At 48.1% G+C, this 23,724-nt stretch overlaps 1 protein-coding gene across 2 annotated transcripts; it reads left to right on the forward strand.

Annotated features, from left to right (window-relative positions):
- The first annotated feature begins 909 nt into the window (after positions 1-909).
- LOC125087621 (uncharacterized) lies at positions 910-23,046 on the forward strand. Of its 2 annotated transcripts, none has more exons than XM_047708106.1 (5): positions 910-1,123; positions 9,530-9,726; positions 19,502-19,629; positions 21,611-21,784; positions 22,800-23,046. In XM_047708106.1, the coding sequence occupies exons 1-5, from the start codon at positions 1,056-1,058 to the stop codon at positions 23,028-23,030; spliced, it is 798 nt and encodes a 265-aa protein (XP_047564062.1). In that variant the 5' UTR covers positions 910-1,055; the 3' UTR covers positions 23,031-23,046. The 2 variants fall into 2 exon arrangements, with proteins under 2 accessions (XP_047564062.1, XP_047564063.1); XM_047708107.1 differs by having other exon boundaries at positions 21,638-21,784.
- The last annotated feature ends 678 nt before the right edge of the window (positions 23,047-23,724 follow it).

Here is a 23,724-nt window from a genome sequence, read left to right on the forward strand (position 1 = left end):
TCAGGACCCCGGGATCATGACCTGAGCCAAAGGCAGATGCTTAACCAACTAAGCCATCCAGGCATCCTGATTTTTCCCATTTTATTAAGCTGGTGTGATTTAATACCTGGTGATGCCAGTAAAACTAATACAGTAGGCCTCTAGTACCAAGACCCTGGTTTTTAGTGGGAAAAACTATAAAGTCTTAAATGGCTTATTTCACTCATTTTTCTATAGATTTTGTATCTAGGTTTTACCTCGTGTTTCCCCCCCATTTTCTTCCCTAGGATTTCTCTAAGAACCGCCCACCTCCTTCCATGTTCACAATTGAAAAGCCCACAGGTGTCCAGTGGTTGTCACAGGACCCCAAGGCTGTCATCGCCCAAGGCCCTTCTAAGAACTTTAGGGATTGCTGAGAAAACACCCTTGGGACTATTTATACAGACCACCAAAGGACATCTCAAAATACCAGCTGCTTTCACCCATCACAGATAGACTTCCCAGTCCCTAATGTCACTTCTGGATTCTCCCCGTCAGCCATCTTGTTGAAATCAGTACACACCTCCCCTACTCGTGGATGTGGGCAGATCTGATCGTGTTTCTTTAGTGATCCAAGCACAGGGAGGTACATGAACAGGAAACTGCTTAGGACAGCGTAGGCTTCCAAATCAGAGTGATGCCCATAAGAGCAGGGGGAGGTTTCAGAATGCTTTTTTTTTTTCCCTTCAGAACACAATTTCCATCCCAAGTAAAACCCTTCCTTAAAAACATCACGATCATTAGAACGAAAAGGGGAGAAAACATGCAGAGGAAAGCAAAGTTAAATTCTCTTCCTCAGCACCACCCCCCTCTAAAACAGGCCCACGAATTCCATCTGCAAAATTCTTCTAGGAACATCATAATGTCAACATTCCAAAGGAAGCTAGAACCCCCAGAATCAGGGTCTAGGATGCCAGAGAAAGGATGGAGAGGGATCCCCATGAATCCTGGGATTTTGTATAAGGGCAAAGGCTAAGAAGTAGGAAATAAAGTGTGAAATCCTATCAACACCGTTGACTCTGGACACCATCCTAAGAATGTCCCACTTCACTAATTGGAAGGTCTCCCGAGTAAGCAAATGCTTGACGCCTCGTGACAATGTCAGGTAACCAGCTCCTCTCTCTCTCCCTTAGGGCAAGTTCTGCGACTGGGAGCACAGCCTTCCTTAAGCCCAGGGTTTGGCCCGTCTGTCACCCAGTATTTTAACAAGAAGCCATTTTAAAAAAAAAGTGAATGATTTTTTGATAAGGTAGAGGGGATATGGATATTTTTCTGTATGAATTTCCTTCAATGTTATTATATTAAGATGATTTAATAAGTAAAGGTAATGACCGTGTTAAAGTAAACGCTTTCACCACGCCTAACATGACTCAATGGCTCTGGGGCAAAGGTCCACTGTAAAGGGTCAGTCTCATGAGGAAATCAACATTGACACAGAACACTCAGAGGTATTGAGCAAATGAAGCTCGTTGTCAGTCATCACTCTCTCTCACTCTGGAGCCGCCAAGCCTCCTTGATGGCAGAGGGGGGCAAATCGCTGATGTGGATAACTTATTCTGTTTGAATAAGTTTGAAACATTTTTTTTTTTAAAGAGAGAGAGAGAAAGCACACAAGCAGGCAGAGAGGCAGGCAGAGGCGGAGAGAGAGGCAGGCTCCCTGCTGAGCAAGGAGCCCGACTCGGGACTCGATCCCAGGACCCTGGGATCATGACCTGAGCCGAAGGCAGCGGCTTAACCCACTGAGCCACCCAGGCGTCCCTGAAACATTTTTTTAAAGATTTTATTTGTTTATTTGACAGAGAGAGAGATCACAAGTAGGCCGGGAGGCAGGCAGAAAGAGGAGGAAGCAGGCTCTCCATGGAGCAGAGAGCCCGATGCGGGCCTTGATCCCAGGACCCTGGGATCATGACCTGAGCCGAAGGAAGAGGCTTTAACCCACTGAGCCACCCAGGCGCCCCAGTTTGAAACATTTTGCTTTGAGATGAACTCAGCCTCCTATAGGTAAATACTACATCAATTTAAATGTGGTTTCTTCCCTTTCTCTAGAAGTCAATTGTCCCACTCCTCCTCCCTCCAACATGTCATCTGGGTGCAGAAGGAAGCTGATACAGCCTTGTAGGGATCCTTGATGTTCTCAACTACCAGTTGGTCTTGTCCCTGGATGTCCTGGTCTGGTGTTTAGTTAGGTGTGGCTCATCTTGCTGTCCTTCGTGGGTGTCCATCTTGCACCTGCTGCTGACCCGCAGGTCCCTGCGGGTCCCTCAGATCACCAGGTGTGGGTGCTTTATGGCCTCTCACTTCCTTGCTCTGATGATAGGCTGATGCCAGGATACAGCCACTCTCACTCCTGGGCATCCTCTCACCAGGGCAGACAGAAACCCCGGGCCTCAAGGACCCCTCCACCCTGGCTATTCCACTGCCCCCAGACCACGGTGGACACGGTAGGAAAGTGCAGAGCCAGGGGGTTGTGGTGGGTGAGCCAAGATGTGCTCAGGCTCCCTCAAACCATTTGGGGTTTCTGTGAGAGTTTCTAACACCTCATCACCCCAATTTTGCTGAAGCCTAGTGGGCTGGGGCAAGGGGAAGCCTGGGAGGGGAAAGGCAACCACTTCTCAGTGACCAAGCTGTGGTGCACATCCAGGTTTTACCCTCTCAGAGCTGCCTTCCCACCTCTCATGGCAACGCTTTCTACTTCCTCTTTCTGTCTGGTGGAAATTGTCCCTAAGTCATTTCCTCTGCCGTTCTGCACTATGGCTTTCTTTTGATCTAGCCTCATTCTTTCCCTGTTAAGGGAAACCACGAGCAATGCAAAAAACTCTTTCTTCACAAAGCTTGATTTCTCTATTGCTGTGGGCTCAAAATGCCACCTCAAAATCTGGATCTTAGCATTGACTCCGTTTTCTCTGCTGTAAGAATTCTGATTTTCTCCAAGATAGTGGACACTCCATCAACCAATGACTCAGAGTGTAGAATAGATCAAAGTAGTTTTGCAAAGATATGGAAGAGGTACAAGGGAACTGCAGGGAACAGTGGATCTCTGGACCCAAGACCTGATGGCCTGAGGGGAAGGGCCACCAAACCCAGAAGGATAGAGTGTGGAGAGAGAACCTGTAGCCTTCAGGAAGGGTCCTAGCAGGTCAAGGAAAATCCTCAGGGAAGGAGTCAGCCAGAGGAATAAATATTGGCATCGTTTTCCTCCCCTCTTTCGATCCCCTATTGGAACATCCCATTGGTCACACCTAACTGGACAGCAGAGGCAAGACAGTTCATTGATATAACCCAGCCGGTGAGCTCCAGGATGGGAATAAGCAAAAGGTGCATATGACAGGCAACGGAGGATAGCTACCCCCAAACCTTTTCCCTGAAAGGAGAGTGGGGAAAAATCAAGTACAAGGGTGTATGAAAAAGAAAATCTCATTGATATTTTTAAAAAATATTATATCCCTGTAACATACATCTGTCTTGACTTCTGCCAGTATCATCTAAGTTTGTATTTCCATTAGATGCCCACAAATTCGTGAAGTGTTCTGAAGATAACAATAGCTAGCCCCCAGGGCTTTCTGTAAGCCCAGCACTGTGGGAAGCTTTTTGTTGATGTGATTTAATGCTTAAAGGAACCTTCTGGGATAAGCATTACTATCATGTCCAGTGTACAGATGGGGAAACTGAGACTAAAAGAGTTAAATAATTTGTCCAAGGAGTGTCTGGTTGGTACGGTCAGTTAAGGGTCTGACTCTTGGTTTCAGCTCAGGTCGTGATCTCAGGGTCATGAGATGGAGCCCAGTGTAGGGCTCTGTGCTCAGCATGGAGTCTGCTTGAGATTTTCTCTCCCTTTTTCCCTCCTGCTCATGCTTTCACTCTTCTCTCTCTCTCTTTCTCCCTCAAATAAATAAATCTTAAAAAAATAATTTGTCCAAGGTCATATAAGCTTGTTGAGAGTATGTACAAGATCTAAGACCATGCTGTCTAAGAAGGGCAGGGAGCTGGGAAGGGACAGTGGGGAGCTGGGAAAGGGCACCTCCAACCATAACATCAGATGTTTCTAAGTCACGGCTAACAGTCACCATAGGGAAGAGTAGGGACCCATGTCACCAGCTCTGTGTTCTCAAGAGAAGTTTGCAATCCACCCTGTGTGGGAAAGGCCCCCATTTTTTCATTTAATTGTTCAATTACACTTTTTCATCTGATTTCTCAAATGGGTGAGTTAAACACACCGTAAGCTTCGAGTTCGCAGACTTTGCTAGACTGTGACAGAGAAACCCCACCCAGCACCCCAGCACCCCTCCACCCACACCGTAATGTTGCCAAAGACCTTATAGACCACCAACAGTGTTTGTTTCTGGTCCAACTGACAGCCATTATGTTGGTAAGTTTTATAGGAATGATATGATGGGCTACTTGTGATTACCAGCATGAATTAGGTACCATGCATGCTAAGACCTTCACCTGTGTCATATCACTTAAACTCCACACCAACCCCACAATTTGCATATATATCATTATACCCATTTTACAGATGAAAACATTGGGTTTGGAGACATGAGGTCACAAGCGTGCAGTCACGAAATAGAAAATGGCAGAGCTAAGGGACCAATTCAGGCCTCTCTGTCGCCCAAACTTAGGCTTCTTCTACACTAAGTCAAAGACTTTCCCCTGCACAACTCTGAGATCGTAGATTGGCAATCAGAAATCGAGAGGGACCATCTTATTCTTCCAAGTCAGGTGCCAGTGAGAACCCCAGATAATGCATTTTGCATTGCAGGCTGCCCCTCCGCCGTCCAAATATTGTGCTTTCTAAAAGCACCATCCAGAAAAGAAAAGGAGATAAGCAAGCAGAAAAGGAGATAAGCAAAGTAAAGAGTGGGACAGCATGTACTCGGAAGTGGGTAGGCGGGTGGAAAAACAAACAGAATCTGCTGAGAGTGAATAGAAAGACAGGGACGCGGCTGAAGAAATGCTACGAGGTCCCTCAGTGCATGCTTTTCCACACTTGCTTTACAGAGCAAAATGTTGTTTGTAAGGGTGCTTAAAAACAAATGAGTTCCACTCACTGAAACTCAAAGGACAATATTAAGTCAATACATTGTATCATCCCCTAGGCATGCCTTCCCAGCCCCGAGTCCTTCTTTCTCTCTCCATGTCATGTTTCTCATCCTCCTTTCTGGATGTTTCTCCCATCCCTCTCAGCCCCAGCAGCTCCCGGACTCCCCGCACCTACTCCTCACCCAACATATTTATTCCGGTGCAGGAATAAAGTCTAATCAAACGAGAAGTTGCAGAGGAGAAAATCCAGTGTTACGTATTTCCACCTGCTATGCCGCTCACCAGATTTATTGCTGACCCTTGAGCCATCCCTGATTTCCCCAACCTGAGTTGTCACAAGCTCCATGACATGGGCTTCCAGAGTTTTTTGTCATTACTTCTAAAGTTACACCAATAAATGATAAACTTTACCCTTTCAAGAGACTTAGTACCAAGAGACTTCTTCATTTCTACCTAGAGCTGAGAATCAGGTGTCCCCAGTTCAAGTCCCCAGTCCTTCAGAACGGATTTCCGGTCCCCCGCCTTTCCACATCATTGTGCCCCTAGGACTGCCCCTTCTCTCTAAGTAGCACCAGCTTCAACCTGTTGCTCAGGTCAGAAGACCAGCAGGTCTCTGGGTCTTCCTTTCCCTTGTTGCCTCTAGCTGGGGGCGGGGGAGGGGGGGTGAGGAAGGCTTGCCAAGTCTACTCCCCCTCCCCCCACCACCTCCACCAAGACTGATACAACCCCCTCCCCACCCCCAGTCTCCCCACCCGTCTTCCTCCTTCCAATCTCTTCTTCACAGATTGGCCAGCCTCATCCTCATGAAATGCAAATCCAAACATGCCCTGTGCTCCTGGCTTTCTGCTTGCTTCTGGAATAAATCTAAAATCCTGAACATTTCCCATGGGGCCCTGCCTGACCCGACGCTGGCCTCCCTGCAGCTGCATCTCACACCACTTTCCCTCTCCCTGCCCTCTCCAGCCACAATGGTTTGCTTTCTCTTCCTCAAATATTCTAGTCCTGGACTGTCTCAAAGCCTTTCCTGGGACCGTCTTCTCTGTCCAGGTGCTCATTCCTTAGTGTCTCTTTGTACAGCTTCTTCTTACCTTCAGGTCTCAGCTCCTAATCCTTTTGGCCAGAGAAGCTTTGGCTTTATCTGATGTCCATTCTACTTTGAACAATTAACGTAGAGTTTGGGACTTCATGAAACAAAGAAAAACAGAAACAGAATGAGGACAACAAGACCTAAGTACCGAATGACCAGAACCCACAGGCCCTCTCCCACAGCCTCGACAAAGCCCGGAGTCAAAGTGAAGGAGGAGATCGATGCCTGTGTGTGAAAGCAAACAGTCAGTTAAACTTATAAACACATGCCTTGGAGCATAAGTGAAGATCCCAAAAGATATTTTCTAACTGACGATGTGGAGCTGCGGAACGAGATGCAAAGATAATAAACACATTTAATTTGAAACAGATGGCAATCTGGTCACTGGTTGCTTGACTTGGGCCCCTTGAAAAAGTATTCTCTTCCCTTCAACACTGTGTGAGTATAATTTTTGAAGTGCCAGAATGTGCTCTCATGGAGGACATCCCCAGCTCCCCGAAGGTCCCCAGATGGCAAGGCAAGGCTTAATTGAGTCCTGTTGACCCACGTTCATTGGCATTTTCTGCCTGGGTCTGGTCGACAGTAAAGCACAGCTACAACTTTATAAACAAGCAATCCAAAGTGAGGGAGGCACGTTAGGGTCCTCGAATAGGGCACTGGAGGCATGTATAATAACATATCTATTGAGTGTAGATTTTCATAATGTGCCAAAATATGCTTTAGGGTTGTCAGTACAAATGTTACAACTTGCTAGAAAAGCTGGAGGCATCTAGTGATCAGACACAGAGCAGATGTTCTTTTAAGCTAAAAAATTTTGTTTCCCTTAAAAAACTTCCCACCTACTTGCAACTATGCAGCTTACAAACTGCTTAGTGGATCTTTCGAGAGGAGCAAGAGAGGGATCCTAAGGGAAGCGAAGTTTCAGGAACAACAACTTCAGAAACCAAGTTTAGACTCATAAAAGAAAAATGATGCACTTTTCAAAGATTTGCATGGCATGGAGAAATGTTCAGGTTTCTGTCCAATATCAGTGAAGGTATTTCAATGACAGGTCCTAACCTGAGGCTCCACACAGAGACTCTGATGTTTCTATATCCTTCACCATTCTCTTCTAATTATCACCTCTAGGATGCCAGTTTTCAGATTACATTTCTTTGGGTTTCAGGGGAAAAAGTTAAATCCACCAGAGATGCTGCCACTTAGCGCTAACCACAGAATTCCAAAGCAAAAATTACGTCCTACTTTCTGAGCATCTTACTGTAGTTGGACATTCTAGATGAATCCCAGATGCAACCTTCACAGGGCCAAAAGTCCCAGCCTTGACTTTCTGCTCCCACCTAACTCTGGTCATCATTGCAGATCCAAGGTTGATTACACGTGCCCCTCTGACATTCCCTTCCACATAGTTCATATTTTGAATCTACTGTCTTTTGTCCTTCTCTACCTTTACCCAATACTTCGTCATCTGTCCATCCATCCATCCTCCTGTCCATCCATCCATCCATCCATCCACCCATCCAATACGGATTGAGGATCTGCCTCTTGCTAGATATAGTGCTATGTGTTAAGGAGGATGAGATAGAGCCTGTGACTTCATAGAACATAAAATCTAGCAGTGGAAGCAGGTACGAAAACAGACCATTTATTGCATAATTCGTCATTACTAAAATGGAGATACTTGAAAGATGTCAGAGAGGCGCCTGGGTCGCTCAGTTGGTCAAGCGTCTGCCTTTGGCTCAGGTCATGATCCCAGGGTCCTGGGATGAAGCCCCACGTCGGACTCTGGCTCAATGGGGAGCCTGCTTCTCCCTCTCTCCCTGCCCCTCCCCCCGATCGTACTCTCAAGTGTACATTCTCTCACTCTCAAATAAATAAATAAAATCTTTGAAAAAAAAGATAATGGAGAACAGAGGGAGGACAGGTCTATATCCCAGGGTGAGAACTGGGGGATGTCATGAACAGCACCATAGAGGAAGTAATGAGTAGGCGTTCCCCAGGTGGATGAGCATTTAGGGAAGGGAAGGGAGGAAAGTGTTGCATTCCAGGCAGAGGGAGAGAGACAAGCCGATCCCAGAAGCCCGAGAGCCAGCAGCATTTCCTGGGCACTGGGATGGTTCTCCTGTTGAAGGAGCACTGGGTTGGGGGGCAGGGAGGTCAAGTAGAAGAGAAGATGGAGAAAGGAGCAGAACAGGTCAGATCAGGAGGGGTCCTCTTCCTTTGTGGGTCTTGTCCAGCGCAGTGACTTGGATGTTGGAAAATCACTGAAGGGGATGCTGGGTGGCACAGTCGGTTAAACGTCTCATTCTTGGTTTCAATTCCGGCCATGATCTCAGGGTCCTGGGATCGAGCCCACCTTGGGCTCTGTGCTAAACATGGAGTCTGCTTGCGATTCTCTTTTCCTCTCCCTCTGCCCTTCCTGCTCATGCCTTTTCTCTCTCTCCCCTTCTAAAATAAAATCTTTAAAAAAAAAAAAAGAAAGAAAGAAAGAAAAGAAAATCACTGAAGAACGGCTTAATATTCTCCCCAAACACAAATAATTGATATAATGGGAAATGGGGAGGAAAAAGAAACAGAAAACACAGTTGGATGAGCAGTATATTAACCCTACCCTGAAAAAAGAAATACCACAGAGACAGATGGTGGCTACATCGTGCAGAGCACAGCCTGAAGTGTAGAGAAGTCAAATCACTGTGCTGTATAAACCTGAAACTAAAGTAACACGGTGTGTCAACTATACTCAAATTTAAAAATAATTAAAAAGAAAATTGCTTGATAGTAAAAATATACACAGCAGGGGGTGCCTGGGTGGCTCAGTGGGTTAAGCGTCTGCCTTCAGCTCAGGGTCCCCAGATCGAGCCCCCACATAGGGCTCCCTGCTCAGCAGGGAGTCTGCTTCTCTCTCTGCTTCTCCCCTCACTCGTGCTCTCTCTCTCTCACTCACTCTCAAATAAAGAAATAAAATCTTTAATATACATATACATATTTTATGTAAATATATATATTTCTATATATACACACACACCAGCTCTTAGATGTTTCCTGACCTCCTGTGTCTCGTCCCGGTAAGACCTGTTTTCTTTGTAATATATCAGTGCATGTATGCGTGGAATTCCTTGGTGGCACCGGTGGAAGCATTAGCTGTGGGACAACTGTTCTCCAATTGTTCTGCTACTTGGGGGATCGTCCCACCCTTTTCTCATGACTGCGCTGTGCAAATACACAAGAAGAAGCTGACAGCATCCATTTATTTTCTTCCCAGATTAAATAATATTTCACGAAGTTGGAAGTTCCGGTCCCGCAACTTCCTCTTCAGGCCAATCACTTGGGGGCTGTTGAGTCCCTCAGAACATCACAGCTGATGGTGGATTTTGTATCCTTTAGAGCTCCCCATGAGAGGAAGAAAGAGAACAAGAAGCAAGAGGATCTGCCTGAAGGCCAGCCCTTGCCCGATGGGCAGATGCTGCAGAAGGGGCAAGGTACCCAGATCTCTATGGACAAAGCCAAAGACAAAGGAGGGGACAAGGCTACTAAGGAAGGCCCATATATTGGCAAAACAGAACCGCGAAGAGACGCCAAGGGTAAGGCCAGCCCGGGGCTGGAGACAGACCCCACTCCCGTGCATTTGCAGGCTCCCTTTGGGTTTATACAATGGTGTCCTGGAGCAGGAGCTTCTCATGCAGGCGGAGAGCTGCTGGGGTAGGAAAACACTGTGGTTGCAAACCAGCAAGTCCGCAGAGCTCCTGCTGTTCATGACCGAGCTTCTGGCTCCAGAGCTCTAGTTTCCATACTTAGGTATTATCTGGGGCTGGGCCAGAAAGGCCCAGAGCAGTGGAAAGAAAGGTCGTGCAAGCCCATTAGCTCAGTGGCCACATTCTGTGCCATGGGTCCCAGAGTAGGTCTCATCTTCTCAGTGAGGGAAACTGATACTTGGGAGGAAAAGCAGAGTGCACCATTCCAGGGGTGAGGGGGGTGGGGGGAGGTGGTTTTGTTCTGGTCAAGGGACCCCAACCCCTCTCCCCATCAATCACCCTTGTTTCTGCTGAGTTGGGTTCTTCCATGCTGGACTGCCTGTTAGCCCAGCAAAGCACAGACCTGAGCCCCATCCATGTGCCATCAAGGCAGGAAACAGCCTTGCCAATGCTGTCTCCCTTCTAGTTTGTGGAACGAATCGCTTAGTGTTGGTGGCTGGTGTCTTCAGAGTAGGAGGCAGTGGCCACAGAGCTGATCCACGGGAGGGCAGCTAAGCCAGCTGGAAGCATGTCTTCTTGTTTCTCCTTTTGTAAATTATCCTGTCTGTGCCCAGAGGGCTGGGGCAAGTCCTCTCTGCATCTCCACCTTCCTCCAGCTAAAGAAGTCAGACCTTTTGCAAATACATCTACATGGCATTTCCACTAAGTGGGCCCCTCGGGACAGTGGAGGGAAGAGCAAGGGGGTATTTTTAAGATGAAAAGTTACCTTTAAGCCTCATTTGCTACCTGGAAGATACAACCTTTTCCGATCATTAACATGGACCTATCACTTACTCCACATGCTGAACACAGTGACAAAAGATAGTTGCCAGAAGGGGTACATAAATTCTCCTAATTACCCCCAGAGACCTATGTGCGGGGAATCAGAAAGGGCTTTCATTATGCAACCAGAGCTCATTTCTTGAAAATCAGAGTTTTGCTTCCCTAAAAACCTTTTCAGCTTTAGGCATATTCGGGCCAAGGAAAACCACGATGACCGAACCAGATAAAGGAGAGCTTGAAAAGTGGGGGGGGGGGGGGGGAGGTTGTTTGTTTGATTTTTGTCTTGTTTTGTTTTTTTGCAAATCTCGGTCTTATTCCCTGGGACTGAAACTAGTATTTAAGGAGAATTGCAGGGTAAGAAGAGAGAAGAGATGTAGCCAAGCAGTGTAGGAGAGAGAGGGGAGACCCTTTATTGTGGGATAAAGACCTCAGCCTTGAAGCCAAGCAAGTGCAAAATCTTTGTTGCAGACCCAGTTGAAGATGACCTATAAACTTTGAAGGCCTGTAGGGGAACATCTCTGGTCGGCTCCTGTCTCCAAGCTCAGAGGCTTGCTGAGGGCACGCCCGGAAGCCCAGGGCTTTTCCAGATACCTCCCCAGAGCAGTATGCCCTTCCCCCACTCTTCCGACGTGCCCGATTTGTATTCCTTTCCAGTTCTGTTCAGTAATCAGAGCCGCCTTGTTTTTTGACCTTAGCTTCCCAGAGCAGCCATTCACACAAGTCATGTAAGCAACGAGAACTTTGGGGAGCGCGTGGGATGCAAAGACCGATGCATTCCCTCACTCCATCCATCTCCGGGGAGCACCCACTCTGCATCAGGCTCCACTCCAGCGCTGAAACGACCTTGGTGAATGAGCCTGGCCATCAAAGACTCGCCTGCAATGAAGGCATGAAGGGGCCCCGAGCTGTTCTCCAGCTCACCCCCAGCCTTGCAGAGCAATATTGGTGGAGGGTGAATGTGAGCGGTGTTCCCATCTATGGGTCTGGGCTATGGTCCAGTCTGGGCCAAGTCAGTTATCCCAGGAGAATGCCAGTGCTCGCTCCAGAAGAAAGTAGTGCCTGAGGAAGCTTTGGAAGCATTTATCCTGGGAGCCTGAGGTTGGGAATCCACAGACTGCCCCCATGTGAGCCCTTCTGGTTCTTATTTTCCTCCCACTTGAAAGTAATTAGGCTTTTCTTCCATTTGGGGGTTTCTACCCACTTCTGACCCCGAACGGCTCAGGAAATTACAAAGCAAGTTTTCCAACAGATGTTTTTCCCAGCATCAGGCAGTCCAACACAGCTCCCAATTTGCTCTCCCTCCGTCTTGCAAGCCTGATGCATTCAGAAGCTCAGAGAGGCCTCCGCTGAAGGACCCCTTGCTTGTGGAATGACCGGCTGCAAAGGCGAGGCTGCCTTTCGCTGCCTGAGAGGCACTCCCAACCCCACAGAGGGCCTGCCAGGCAAGAGATCCTGGCTGGAAACGTCCATAGGGGGTGTAGGATGTACAGATCAACAGTGGAGTGGTAGAGTGTGTGTATGTGTGTGTGTGTGTGTGTGTGTGTGCATGTGTGCATGGGAGAGGGAGACAGAAAGAGAGAGAACAATAGAAAAAGGGAGGGAGGGAGGTTCATACACGTTTAAGGATTGGGGGAAATGGGCTCCCTGGGAAGCGTGCGGTTTGCACAGCAATCTTTGGAATCTCAAGGCTGAGCTGAGCAGGGGTGAGTGCACCAGGAATCTTCAGCCACTCCCTAGTCAGAAAGCCATGTGTTGTATGAAATCGGAACCACATCCCTTGCCGGTGACCCGCCTCCACTCGGGGGCGGCGGTGGTGGGGGGGCGGCGGTGGGGGGGGGCGGCGGTGGGGGGGGGCGGGGGAATCTGGGGCGACTTGGAAGATTGTAGATCAAAAGGAGAGCTTGCTTCAATTTGTCGGAGTCAGGAAAACACATCACTCAGCCCAGGATTGGGTAACTGCACATCCTGTCTAAACAGCTCCCCAAGCCTTGATGGCTTAGCAAAGCATGACTTGGTTTTCTCTGAAAACAGCAGATGATTGAAAGAGAAAGGAGAGGAGACAGAGCAAAAGCTCAGAGACAGGGATGGGTCCACCACTGACAGGCCATGTGACTTGGTGCAACTGGTCCCGGATTTGGGTGCTTCAGTTCTGCCTTGTGCAAAACCGAGCTCACTGCGCTCAGAGCATCAGAGAATCACCAAGATAGGAGAGATCTTCAAGGTCCTAGTCTGACCATTAAGAGCCTGACACATAGTAGACACTAAGTAATTCTAACCCTTGAGCGAAGGAGCAAACACATGACCCGCGGGGCTCCCTATACGCCATCTCTGCAAACAGTCGTTCCATCTAAAGTGCCAGCAACGACAGGACCATCTACTGAGCTGGGCCACTCTGTCTTTGGTAGCTGCAGCTGTTAGCATCCTAAACAAATCCAAATCCCCATCCAGAACTGCCTCCTGGAAGCTTCCATCACTGGTTCCCATTCCACCAGGGTGAGATGGTGGGGTGAGATGGGTTTGATCACTCTGCTATGAAGCAGTCTTTCCTAGCTGCTGTGTCTCCCGTTGGCTTCTCTCTCCTTTGGTCTAATTGTTCCCACCTCCTTCAGCCATGCCCCAAATCACAATGAATGAGGGACAATATACCTTGATGCCCCGAGCTGAATTCAGTGATTCAACTGTGATTGGACCAGGGAGGGGAAAATGGGTCTGTCCCCTTCTTGTTACAGATCCTGTATCCAATGATGCAGGCAATCACCTCAATGATGTGCGCAGTGGGCAACCCCACTCATCTCACCCCAAATCTGAATGTACTTTTCAGATCGCAAACAGATGCTCACTTCAGAGTTGCTCAAAGACAAAGAACAGCTCCTTCTTGGGTCTTCTGTGCCTTAGACAAAATTAAACACATCAGGGCCAATGAGTGATTCATTATTGTGGTTAAAATCTATTTCAGCCACCCTATTCCTCCTCTCACACCATTATGCATCCTTCCCATGAGTCAGTAATGAAGGAGAGAGGCGTCCCTGAGTTCCCCCCTCACCCTCATTATACTAGAAAAGGATCCTTAAATTATAATGATTATTCCTTGCACACATTAACACTGGACAGTTTACCAAGTATGTTTCAAATACTTGGGGAGTGTACATTATTTTTTAGATTTTCATATCAGACAGAATTACATGTGCCCTGAAGGGAGAAGAAAAAAAAAGTTCCATCAACAGAAAGGAGTGTATGTCCCCCATACGACAAGATGTCCAGAGGAAGGCAGTGCAAGGCTGGCGGGGGCTCTATGATGACATCAGAGACCCAAGCCATTCATAGCCGCCTTCTTCTTATCATGAGGATAAGTCCTCATGCTCCCCAAATTGCTGCTCACCTCTATGCATCACATCTACTTCCCAGGCAGAAAGAGGACAGGTGAGTGAGGAGAAAAGAGAAAGATACATTCAAGCTAGCTGGAAGAAAACAGTAACTTTCCAAGACACCCCTTCCCCCCTTCCCCACCAATAAACTTTTACACACACACACACACACACACACACACACAGGAAACGCTAGATTAAAATGTACATTACCACTACTAGCAGTAAAGATTAGCTTTTCATGATATTGCACCCCATGCACCTGGGTGGCTCAGTGGGTTAAAGCCTCTGCCTTCGGCTCAGGTCATGACCCTAGGGTCCTGGGATCGAACCCCGCGTCGGGCTCTCTGCTCTGCGGGGAGCCTGCTTCCTCCTCTCTCTCTCTCTCTGCCTGCCTCTCTGCCTGCTTGTGATCTCTCTCTCTCTGTCAAAAAAAAAAAAAAGATTAGCTTTTCTTTAAGGAAGGGCAACTCTAATAATCACGATGATCTAAACTCTGGAAATCAGAAAAGTCGGTTGGCATCTTCTCATCGGGAGCAAAACAGATGGGTGTCACTACGTGACCACTGGCCATGTCTCTTTTCTCCTTGAGGTTTCTTTGATGCTCCGTAAATTGGCTTTTGTGCTCCTGGTCCTTCTTAGAAGGGTTTTCCTCAGCCCTTCTCCTGTGAATGACTTCCAAATGTGTTCACATGTGGGGACAGCTGGGAGCAAGAGTCTGTCTGAAAAGACACCCTAGCTCTGACACCCGCCGTGTGTAGAAACCACGTGTGACGTATGCTGACACATCCTGCTTCTGATTCCACTTTGTTCCACCAAGCAGCAGGGTTTGGTATCAGCCTTGGTTTTGTTCCATTTATATTTATGGAACATCAGTGAGCTGAAGCAGATGAGCCTTATTTCACAAACCGACGCTGGTGTCAGTGTCAAACAGTAAGGGGTCAGAAATGGCAGGGTTCCACTCACAGCTCCACCATTCCTAATGTGCAACCTTGGCCAAGTCCTGTGACTTCTCTGCATCATTATTCCTTCACTAGTGTATTTGTTTTCTATTGCCGTGTAACAAATTATCACGAGCTTAGAAGGTCACAGCAACACCTGCTCATTATCTCAGTTTCTGTGGGTTAGTCCAGGCACAGCTTAGTTGGGTCCTCTGCTCAGCTCTTATCTGAGACTCAGGATTGTCACCAGAGTCCATTTGCTTGCAGCTTTAGAAATCTTGGTGGCATATTGGGGTGCTTGGGTGACACAGTCGGTTAAGGATCAGACTCTTGGTTTCAACTGGGGTCATGATCACAGGGTCATGATCTTGAGGTCATGATATTGCACCCCATGCTAGGCTCCCTGCTCAGTGCAGAGTCTGCTTGGAATTCTCTCCTTCTCCTTCTGCCTTTCCTGCTCATGTGTGCCCTTTCTCTCCCCTCACCAAATAAATAAATCAATCTTTTAAAAAAAAGTAAGAAAGAAAGAAAAAGAAAAAGAAAGAAAATCATGGTGGCATCCTTCTGCATGCCCAGCATGACTTGAGTCTCAAGCCCCTTGAATTTCTTTTAAAGGGCTCACCTGATTAGGTCAGGCCCACCCAAGATAAACTCCCTTTTAATTAATTTATATAGTCAACTGATCAGGGGCCCTAATCACATCTGTAAAATCCCTTCACCTTTGCCACAATGTAACATACTTATGAGCTATATCCCATCATATTCCCACACTCAAGGGGAGGGGGACTATAGAGGGCATCCATAAAAGGGGGCAGAATCTCAGGCCATCTTAGAAGTCGGCCACCACACCCTGTAAAATGAAGATTCAAATAAGACCTATTGTACATGGTTACTCTAAAGATGAACTGAGACGGTGATGATAGCAGGAAGCATCCAGCACGCAGTAACTGCTGTAATCATTCCAGCATTTCTAAGTATCTGCTGCATGGCAGGCCCCACGTTAGGAGCTGGGGATTCAGGAAATAATAATGTCAACCTCGCTCTTAAAAAATCATGACATTTCTCTTAACACTAAATGTTCCTCGTCACCCCAACCCTGTTCAAAATCTGCCAAAAAGCAATAAAGCTTTAAAATCCAACTAAATGATTTTTTGATACAAAGTCTCAAAGTTTTATTTTTTCACTTATTGGAATCACTGTCAAAAATAAAAAGTGTTGACTCCAATCAAAGACTATCATCTATAGGATTATTATTTCCACCCTTAAACGTCCCCCCACCACCCCCCACCCCGGTTTGGCCACGAACTTGCAGTCAGAGGAGCAGCTGTCTAGTAATATCGTGTTGACACAGGTGAACTCAACTCTCCCTGGGTGTTCTTAGCCTCAGCTGCTCTCGGTCGAATCCCCTGGCGGGCTTGTCCAGGGTCCCACCTGCTGAAATGCAGGTGCTTTTGGCCTGGGGTGCAGGCTTGCTTTGGAATTTTTAAAGCCCCATCCTCCACACCCCCCACCCCCGAATGCTCCAACACACCACCAGGGAAGAGAATTTCTGCTGGAGCCAAAGTCTGATAGTTTCCCACATTCCGAAAGCCAAATTCCCCTTAAAGAGAAACTGTTGAAGATAAGATGGGCCAGACACGTGAGCAGCAATAAAGGATTTTTCCATATATTTGCAGCAAAGAGACTGAAATTCAACACATTTCACACCTTTTCAAGCTGCTCTCCCAGGTCTGGACCGCTGCTCCTTTGTGCAGACAGCCTGCCTCTGGGTGGGGAGTAGCTGGGATCATGCTGAGCACAGAATCCATTGCCCAGAAAGCTGCTGGTGCTCAGCATGTCTTCCGCTCGCTCATTCGGTCTTTATTTACTCTGTCACCTGCATGTATTGAGCACCTACTATATGCCAGACTTCAGCATGGGTGCTGGGGTTTCAAAGACCAACAGGACCCAAACTGTGCCTTCAAGAGCTCAGAGTCTACTGCCAAGAGGCAAAGATGCCCTTCCTGGACCAGACGAGAAGTGCTTTCTGGACGGAGGACAGGAAGCTAGTTTTTCGGCTGTAAATAATCTTTTTAAAAACCTTCTCTGTCTTCTAGGACTACGTGTATCTCTCTCCGGTTTTAAACAGTCCCAGAGGGCAGCCTCTTTCCAACTTCCCTTCCATCTCCCTGGCAACCATTCTTTTCCCCCATCCCACCCCAGGAAAAAATTACCAAAGAGAAGAACATAAAAGCTGCCGAAATGTCATAATTATTCTGTAAGGAAGAAGAACCACATGAAGCCCTAGCCTCCTCCCCTCCCCTCCCTTCTAATCCTCTGGAGTTTTTCTCCCATACAGAGGGGCATACTCCACAACCCAGGACCACATCCTGAGCTGGGGTGGGTGGGGGCGGGGGGCTGCCTCCTTCCACTTGCTGAACAGCGCTGGCTTCCAGCAAGACCGGCTGCCAGTGCAACCGAAAGCAGACACTTACTGACCGAGGAGACTTTGGCAAAGCTCAGAGAAGCTGCATTCCTCTTTTTTTTTTTTTTTTAAGAGGGAGAGAGAGAGGGACAGAGGAAGAAAGAGTATCTTAAACAGGCTCCAGGCCCAGCTCAGAGCCGAAGGCGGGGCTCCATCCAACGACCCTGAGATCATGACCCTAGCCAAAATCAAGAGTGAGACGCTCCACCGCCTGAGCCCCCCAAGCGCCCTTGGATTCCTCTTTGAAGATAACACTGAGCCAGAGACAGCTGTTTGAGACAGAGCTGGAGGTGTAAAATTAGGACAGGATTTGGTCTGTCTGGCTCTAGAGGGGACCTTCCCCCCAGAGTGACACATGTCCGTAGAGCCCCGAGAGGGAGTTCAACTGGCAGTCCAGTGCCCCCCCGCCCCCCAAATGCCTTCCCCCTTCCATTTGTCTTATAAACACTTCCTGAGAGTCCACTGTGTACAAGACCCTGGACTCGGCTCTGCTAGCCCTCCAACACCTTACTTCCACCCACGAAGGTTTTGGAAAATATCAGTACCTTACTATGGACTCAAAACTTAAGTATCCTGGCAGACACCAGAAAGAATCACTCTGAGTTGGTTTTTTTTTCTACCTACTCTGGCATCCTGGGGAAATTGCTGTCAAGCCTACTTCATTCTCTAGTTTGAAATTCTGTTCAAGTGCAATGCTTCAGTCGGGGGTTGCTAAACGTTTTAAGGAGCCACACGAGCAAGTACCACCCAGACCCAGGTCTGGTGAGCAACTCCAAAGGTCACGGCTGGCTTGGTAGAGGAAAGCCTAGAGGTGGAGTCTGCCTTCAGTTACGTGTCTGGTGCATGGAGGTGGGGTGGGGTGGGGCGGGGGTAGCAATTCTGTCCGACATCCTTACGAAGCTGGGTTGCATGAAGCAGAACTGCATCACATGCTTCAATGTCACCAGGGTGAAAATCAGGGGTTGAGGGTCGCGGTGATGAGATCATTTACTCCAGGACTCCAGAGCCTTGTATCTCTAAATGAGCCTTGTGTCCCTAACTGGTTTAAATGTGGTCACGCATCATGTCAAGAAGATGAACTGTCTGGCTTCAAGGTCCCTGGGAACCCTAGATTTTGTCTTTGAATTAGGCCAGCCAGCCTTGGCTTGGTTTGCTTAAGGCTTGGTGACAGGCCAGTTGTCTATCTTGCACAAGCGATTTTGAAACTGCTGAGAAAACTTCAGAATCCTCATTTCTATTTTGGAAATTAGCACTTGTCTCCTTGTGACAGGGGGTGTATTGAAGCATCCACTAATGCAGGGGTTGGCAAACTGCAGCCCATTAGGCCAAATTTGTCCTGCCATCTGTCTTCGATGACTTGCAAACTAAGAACGGTTTTGCCATTTTTAAATGGCTGGGGAAAAAGAAATCAAAAGAATGATCTTTTGTGATACATGAAAATCCTATGAACATGACTTTAGGTGCCCATCGATAAAGTTTTATTGAACCACAGCTACAGCTCCTTATTTACGTGTCATCTGTGGCTATTTTTGTTTCACGACAACCATGTCCTATGGCTGCAACAGAGCGGGTATGGCCACCAAGCCCAGCCTATTCACCATCTAGCCCTGCCCGAGAAAGTTTGCAGACTTCTGCGTGAATATGAAAAAATAATTCTTCGCAAATCCAAGAAAGCGAGAGAGTCCCCTAATTCGTTATTTAATTAACCTGATTAGATGACCGACTTGGACCCCGTAATGAGCTTCTCTACTCAGTTAACTCCCCAGAGTAGCAATCAACTCATGGGGCATCAGCAAAACAATTTGCCAATAATCCACCTAGCAAAGAGAACTGCCCACCATGCTCATCATATTCCAGAAAGCAAATCAGAATGTCCTACAGGTTCCATGTGTCTTTCCTAATGAGGGCTTTCCTTCTTGGCTCTGGGTTGAGGGTCTGCTTCCTTCTCTGGGGCGCGAACCTCCCTTGTTATTCCGCAGGTGGGGGTCAAACCCAAAAACACGAACGCTAGGTCTAGCGCTGTGCATGGATCCTAAGAGCGTGGCATTTCTCTCCTCACTTCCCTGGAACAGACTGGAAGCTGCCGATCCCGCTGGGACCTGTTTATCCACCATTAATGTCGAGTCTGAACACCACCAAAGCTGTAGGACGAAGCTGGGATTTTTCTCTTCCAATAGCAAAGAGCTTACAAATACATGACGTGAGTCTTCCAAAAATCCCTCTTTCCCCCTATCTTTTGCATGCTGAGGACTGAGGGTGTGCCCCCCCACGGAGCACACTCAGCAAGCGAAGCCCTGACAAAGACCACAGGAGCAGGAGTCAGTGGAGTGAGACACTCACAGGAGGTCAAGTGGGGCACACAGACCCCCCTGGGGTCAATGGTCTGGAAGCCCAGAGGAGAAGGAGCCTGTTCTGGCTGGGGGAGGCCCTTCATTGGAAGCCAAAATCAGAGCCCTAAAAGAGGAATAGGAGGGAGATGCGTGGGGGGGGCAGTAAGACAGGGCAGGGGTGGAGGGGGAGGAGACCCAGGCAGAAACGGAGGCACGTGTTAATTGTGTTAAGGAGGTGATGATGCTGCTGGAGATGCTGGCTCTGCCCGAGAAAGGCAACGTGGCAAACCAGGGAAAGGAGGAGGGTGGGAGGATCCCCAACGGGAGGCCTCTCATTGGGACCCTCCCAGGGGGCTCTGGCCCCGTCCAGAATGCTCAGGGCACCCCAGGCCCCATCTACTCTCCCGCGGCTTGCTTCATGCCCTCGCTCTCCAAGGTGAGCTCTGAATAGCACCATCCTCAGAACAGAGTCACCAAGCCCGAAGCAATGCAGTGAATTTATACTTGATGCAAGAGAAGGTCACAGAGAGACCTCAGCAAAGCCCTCCCACTGGCTGGGTCCCAGTTTCTCCATCCAGGAAGTGGGATGCTGGATCTCTGGCATCCCTCATGGCCCCGGGTTTTGGTCAGCCCCTCTGCCCGCCCCCAGAGCTGCTAGTGCTGTGTCCTCTGGGCTCCTTATGGGCAATCCTAGAAAGAAGTGAAACAACAGACCTCCGTGTTTCCTGTTGTGTGGGAGGCAGGAAATGGCCCAACCCCTAACTGGGATGAAGTCCCTACAACGTGTCCGGCCGCCCACTCCTAAGTAACCCCTACCCGTGCAGGTGTGTCGGCCAGGAAGAGGGCATGTTGGGCCATCAGCCACAGGAGTGCGTCCCCTGCCCATGTTCCCAGCCGTACCCCTGCCCTGTGGGGTGTAAAAGTATTACAATGTGAATAGGGATAGTGTTTGCTGAGCCTCCTCTGCAGACAGGGAAGGCAGGGCGTGCGTAGGGTGGCCCCCCTGGTCAGAATTGAAACTGGGCACCACTCTCCCACTGGCCACACATGGACCAAGCAAGAGGGGTAGCAGCTCCTTGAAGAAACCAATGTGCAGGAAGAATCTGAATCTCTCTTGTCCACACAAAGAGGCGGGGGCAGGAGAGGGAGCTGAGTGAGGGTGAGATCGTCAGGAACTGGGATGACCCCGTGAAAACAAGCATCATGGCAGTCAGAAGGCAGGATTGGCCCTGCCCAGCAGTGGGCCCCCAGCAGGACCACCTCCAGTAGAGAGCTGGGTCTGGGCAGAGGGTGCGGTGAAGGGGAACTCTCTGTCTGGGGAAATTCACTGTGCACCTTATGGTGGTGTTTCTCCTAGTGGAATGCCGGCAGGGCTCCTCTGCTTCTCAGTTTCTAATAGAAGCGAGATTAGAATCGCAAGTTAGGACCCTTCAACACACATCACACCCTGCCTCCTGCTCCTTGCCCCCAAGGAGGATAGCTTTCAACCCATGGCATTCTTGACATTCCAGTTTCATATAATCCGTGCCATTTCCAGGCTGGAAAAAGACCTTGTAAAGAATCTACCATATGGGTGGGTGTTGACCCAAGGTCCTATAGCGATTGGCAGGCTCATAACTAGAGCTCAGTGCCCTGACCCCCAACCTAGCATGCCGGACTCCCAGCAACAAACAGAAAGGATGCCCCTTTGATCAGTTTCCCAAGGTCACAGAAAATTTAGAAAGATCAGTGGAAATCTAACTGATAGTCAAGAGGCAGGGACAAGAGCTGGCTGTTGTCAAAAACACGCCTTGTCTCAGTGTGAGCATGTGGAACTTGGGAACCACGTGCTACCTCAGCTCCTCGCTACAGGTGCATGTGGCCCGTCTGCCCCAGCAGGGCCCCTTCCGGCACTTCATGGACATGAAGGCAGAGAAGAGATTGGCTGGCCGGAAGGAGCGCCGCAGTCGCTTTGGAGACATCAACGTGCACAAGTGCTATCAGTTTGGACAAATCTTCTCCCCTTTCCAGGCCCTCGCCACAACGGTGAGCAAGCTTCCCCATGAAAAGAGTTGTTAAGTCTTTCAGTGAGAACACTAGCAAACCCCAGTTATTTCCCCTTTTAAGAAAGGTATTAGTCAATTCTGGCCACAAGAATGCTGTGTAACAAACATGCCCCAAATTTACTGACTTACCATTGCAACCACCCATGTTTCTCACTTGCTAGCCTGCAGAGAAATACACTCGTTCCATTTCTGTTGACTGCAAGTTCGTAGGTAGGAGGGAATGAAGAACTGAGAACAATAATCCCATCTACCACAAGAGACTAAAGGTAGCCTAGTACCTAATGGATGGTTACCTTAAGTTTAGGGGGAGATCTGAAGGCAAATGTTTGCAGCTTGGTGTTCTGAAATAAGACCATTTCAAGAGAAGACAGAGCTCTGGGGGAAAGGGAAGTTTTTGTAATAAGGGAAGATGGTTCTCGCTCCTATCCTTCTGTCCTACCTGTGACCTTCTGGACTCAGGTCAGTTCAAGTGGGACCATTCCAAAATGCATTTCCTTAAAACCATTACTGTAATGCCTTTCTAAATATACACTCTTATGATTTTTAACATTTGAGTGTGCATATGAATCACTTGGGAAGCCTAATTAAAATGTAAATTCCCAGGCTTATAGTGATTTCAGTTCAGAGAGTTTGGGTCGGGTCTTGGAATCTCCTTTGTTAACAAATTCTCCGTCTACCACCTTCATTCATCATCACTTCTTCCCAACTTTGCTCCCTTCACCAGTTGGCAGGATGACAAACTCACCCTTGTTTTCCCATGGATTGGGAACAGCATCCATGTGCTGGGTTTGTACCATGTACCAGGTATAGTGCTAAAGATTTTACCAAACCTTAATCTTCATGACCTCTGCCACATCAACACCCTCATGTTAGTGATGAAGCAAGAAAAGCTGAGACATGTTAAGTAACTTGCCCAAGATTATCAATGCTCAGGGCAGAGCCAGGATATGAACCTGCTAAGCTATATGCCATTGCCATTATTCTCTACCTTGTAGGAAATGCGAAGACTGGTATTTCCCCAAGACCTGCCCATGAGTCCACACCTACAGAAAATGGGCATTTCATGCACCACTGAAGCGAATCTCCAGGATTTATCCTTGTCTTCCAGAGAGTTGGGTATGAAAAAAGATGACAGCAACCATGAGAAAGAGAAGCCAGCAAGTCACATTAAGATCCCTTTATTCCCCCCAATAGTTAAAGCAACAAAATCTAATGACATGAAATAATAAAAATTTTAAAACTGCATTCTGGCACCTTACTGCAAGGCTTTGCATTACAACAGTGAGAGCCCAGAGACTCCGGAATGCTGAGACGTTCTCAAACCTGGCTTAACCTTTAGATAGCTTGAGAGCCACCAACATGCCTCTGTGTGAATATTCTGAGAGTGAGACAATTAGGAACTGCAGTACTTAACTAGAACTGGATATCCAATAGGTTTTTCTCAGAAGTCTAAAGATGGGGGGAAAGGTTGGCTACAGTACAATGAATCGAGAACCCCACTCTTTCCATTTCCTGGTCTGTCATCACTAGAGTTTTGGATGGCAACCTTGGGATTTACTCCATGTGGTGACCAAGTGGTTGCCACTGCACCAAACACCACATCCTCACATGAACACATCAAACACTGGAAGGCCAAAGGTTCTCCTCGTGCTACAAATACATGCACATGTGTACACACACTCACACATATATGTGCATGTACATGTGCACACACAAGGAGAACCTCTCCTGGGAGCCACTCAGTAGATTTTTCAGCAATTCTTGACCAGGATGGTGCAGCTTGCCCATGCCATAACCCCAAGGGAAGCTGGTGCAGCTTGCCCATGCCATAACCCCAAGGGAAGCTGGTAAGGCATGTATCGGGTGTTTACCAGGAAGCATGTTCTGCCATCACTAAAAGAAAGTACAAGATGACTGATG

The sequence above is a fragment of the Lutra lutra genome, chromosome 16 (assembly GCF_902655055.1).
Source record: "Lutra lutra chromosome 16, mLutLut1.2, whole genome shotgun sequence".
NCBI classification, from domain to species: Eukaryota; Metazoa; Chordata; class Mammalia; order Carnivora; family Mustelidae; genus Lutra; species Lutra lutra.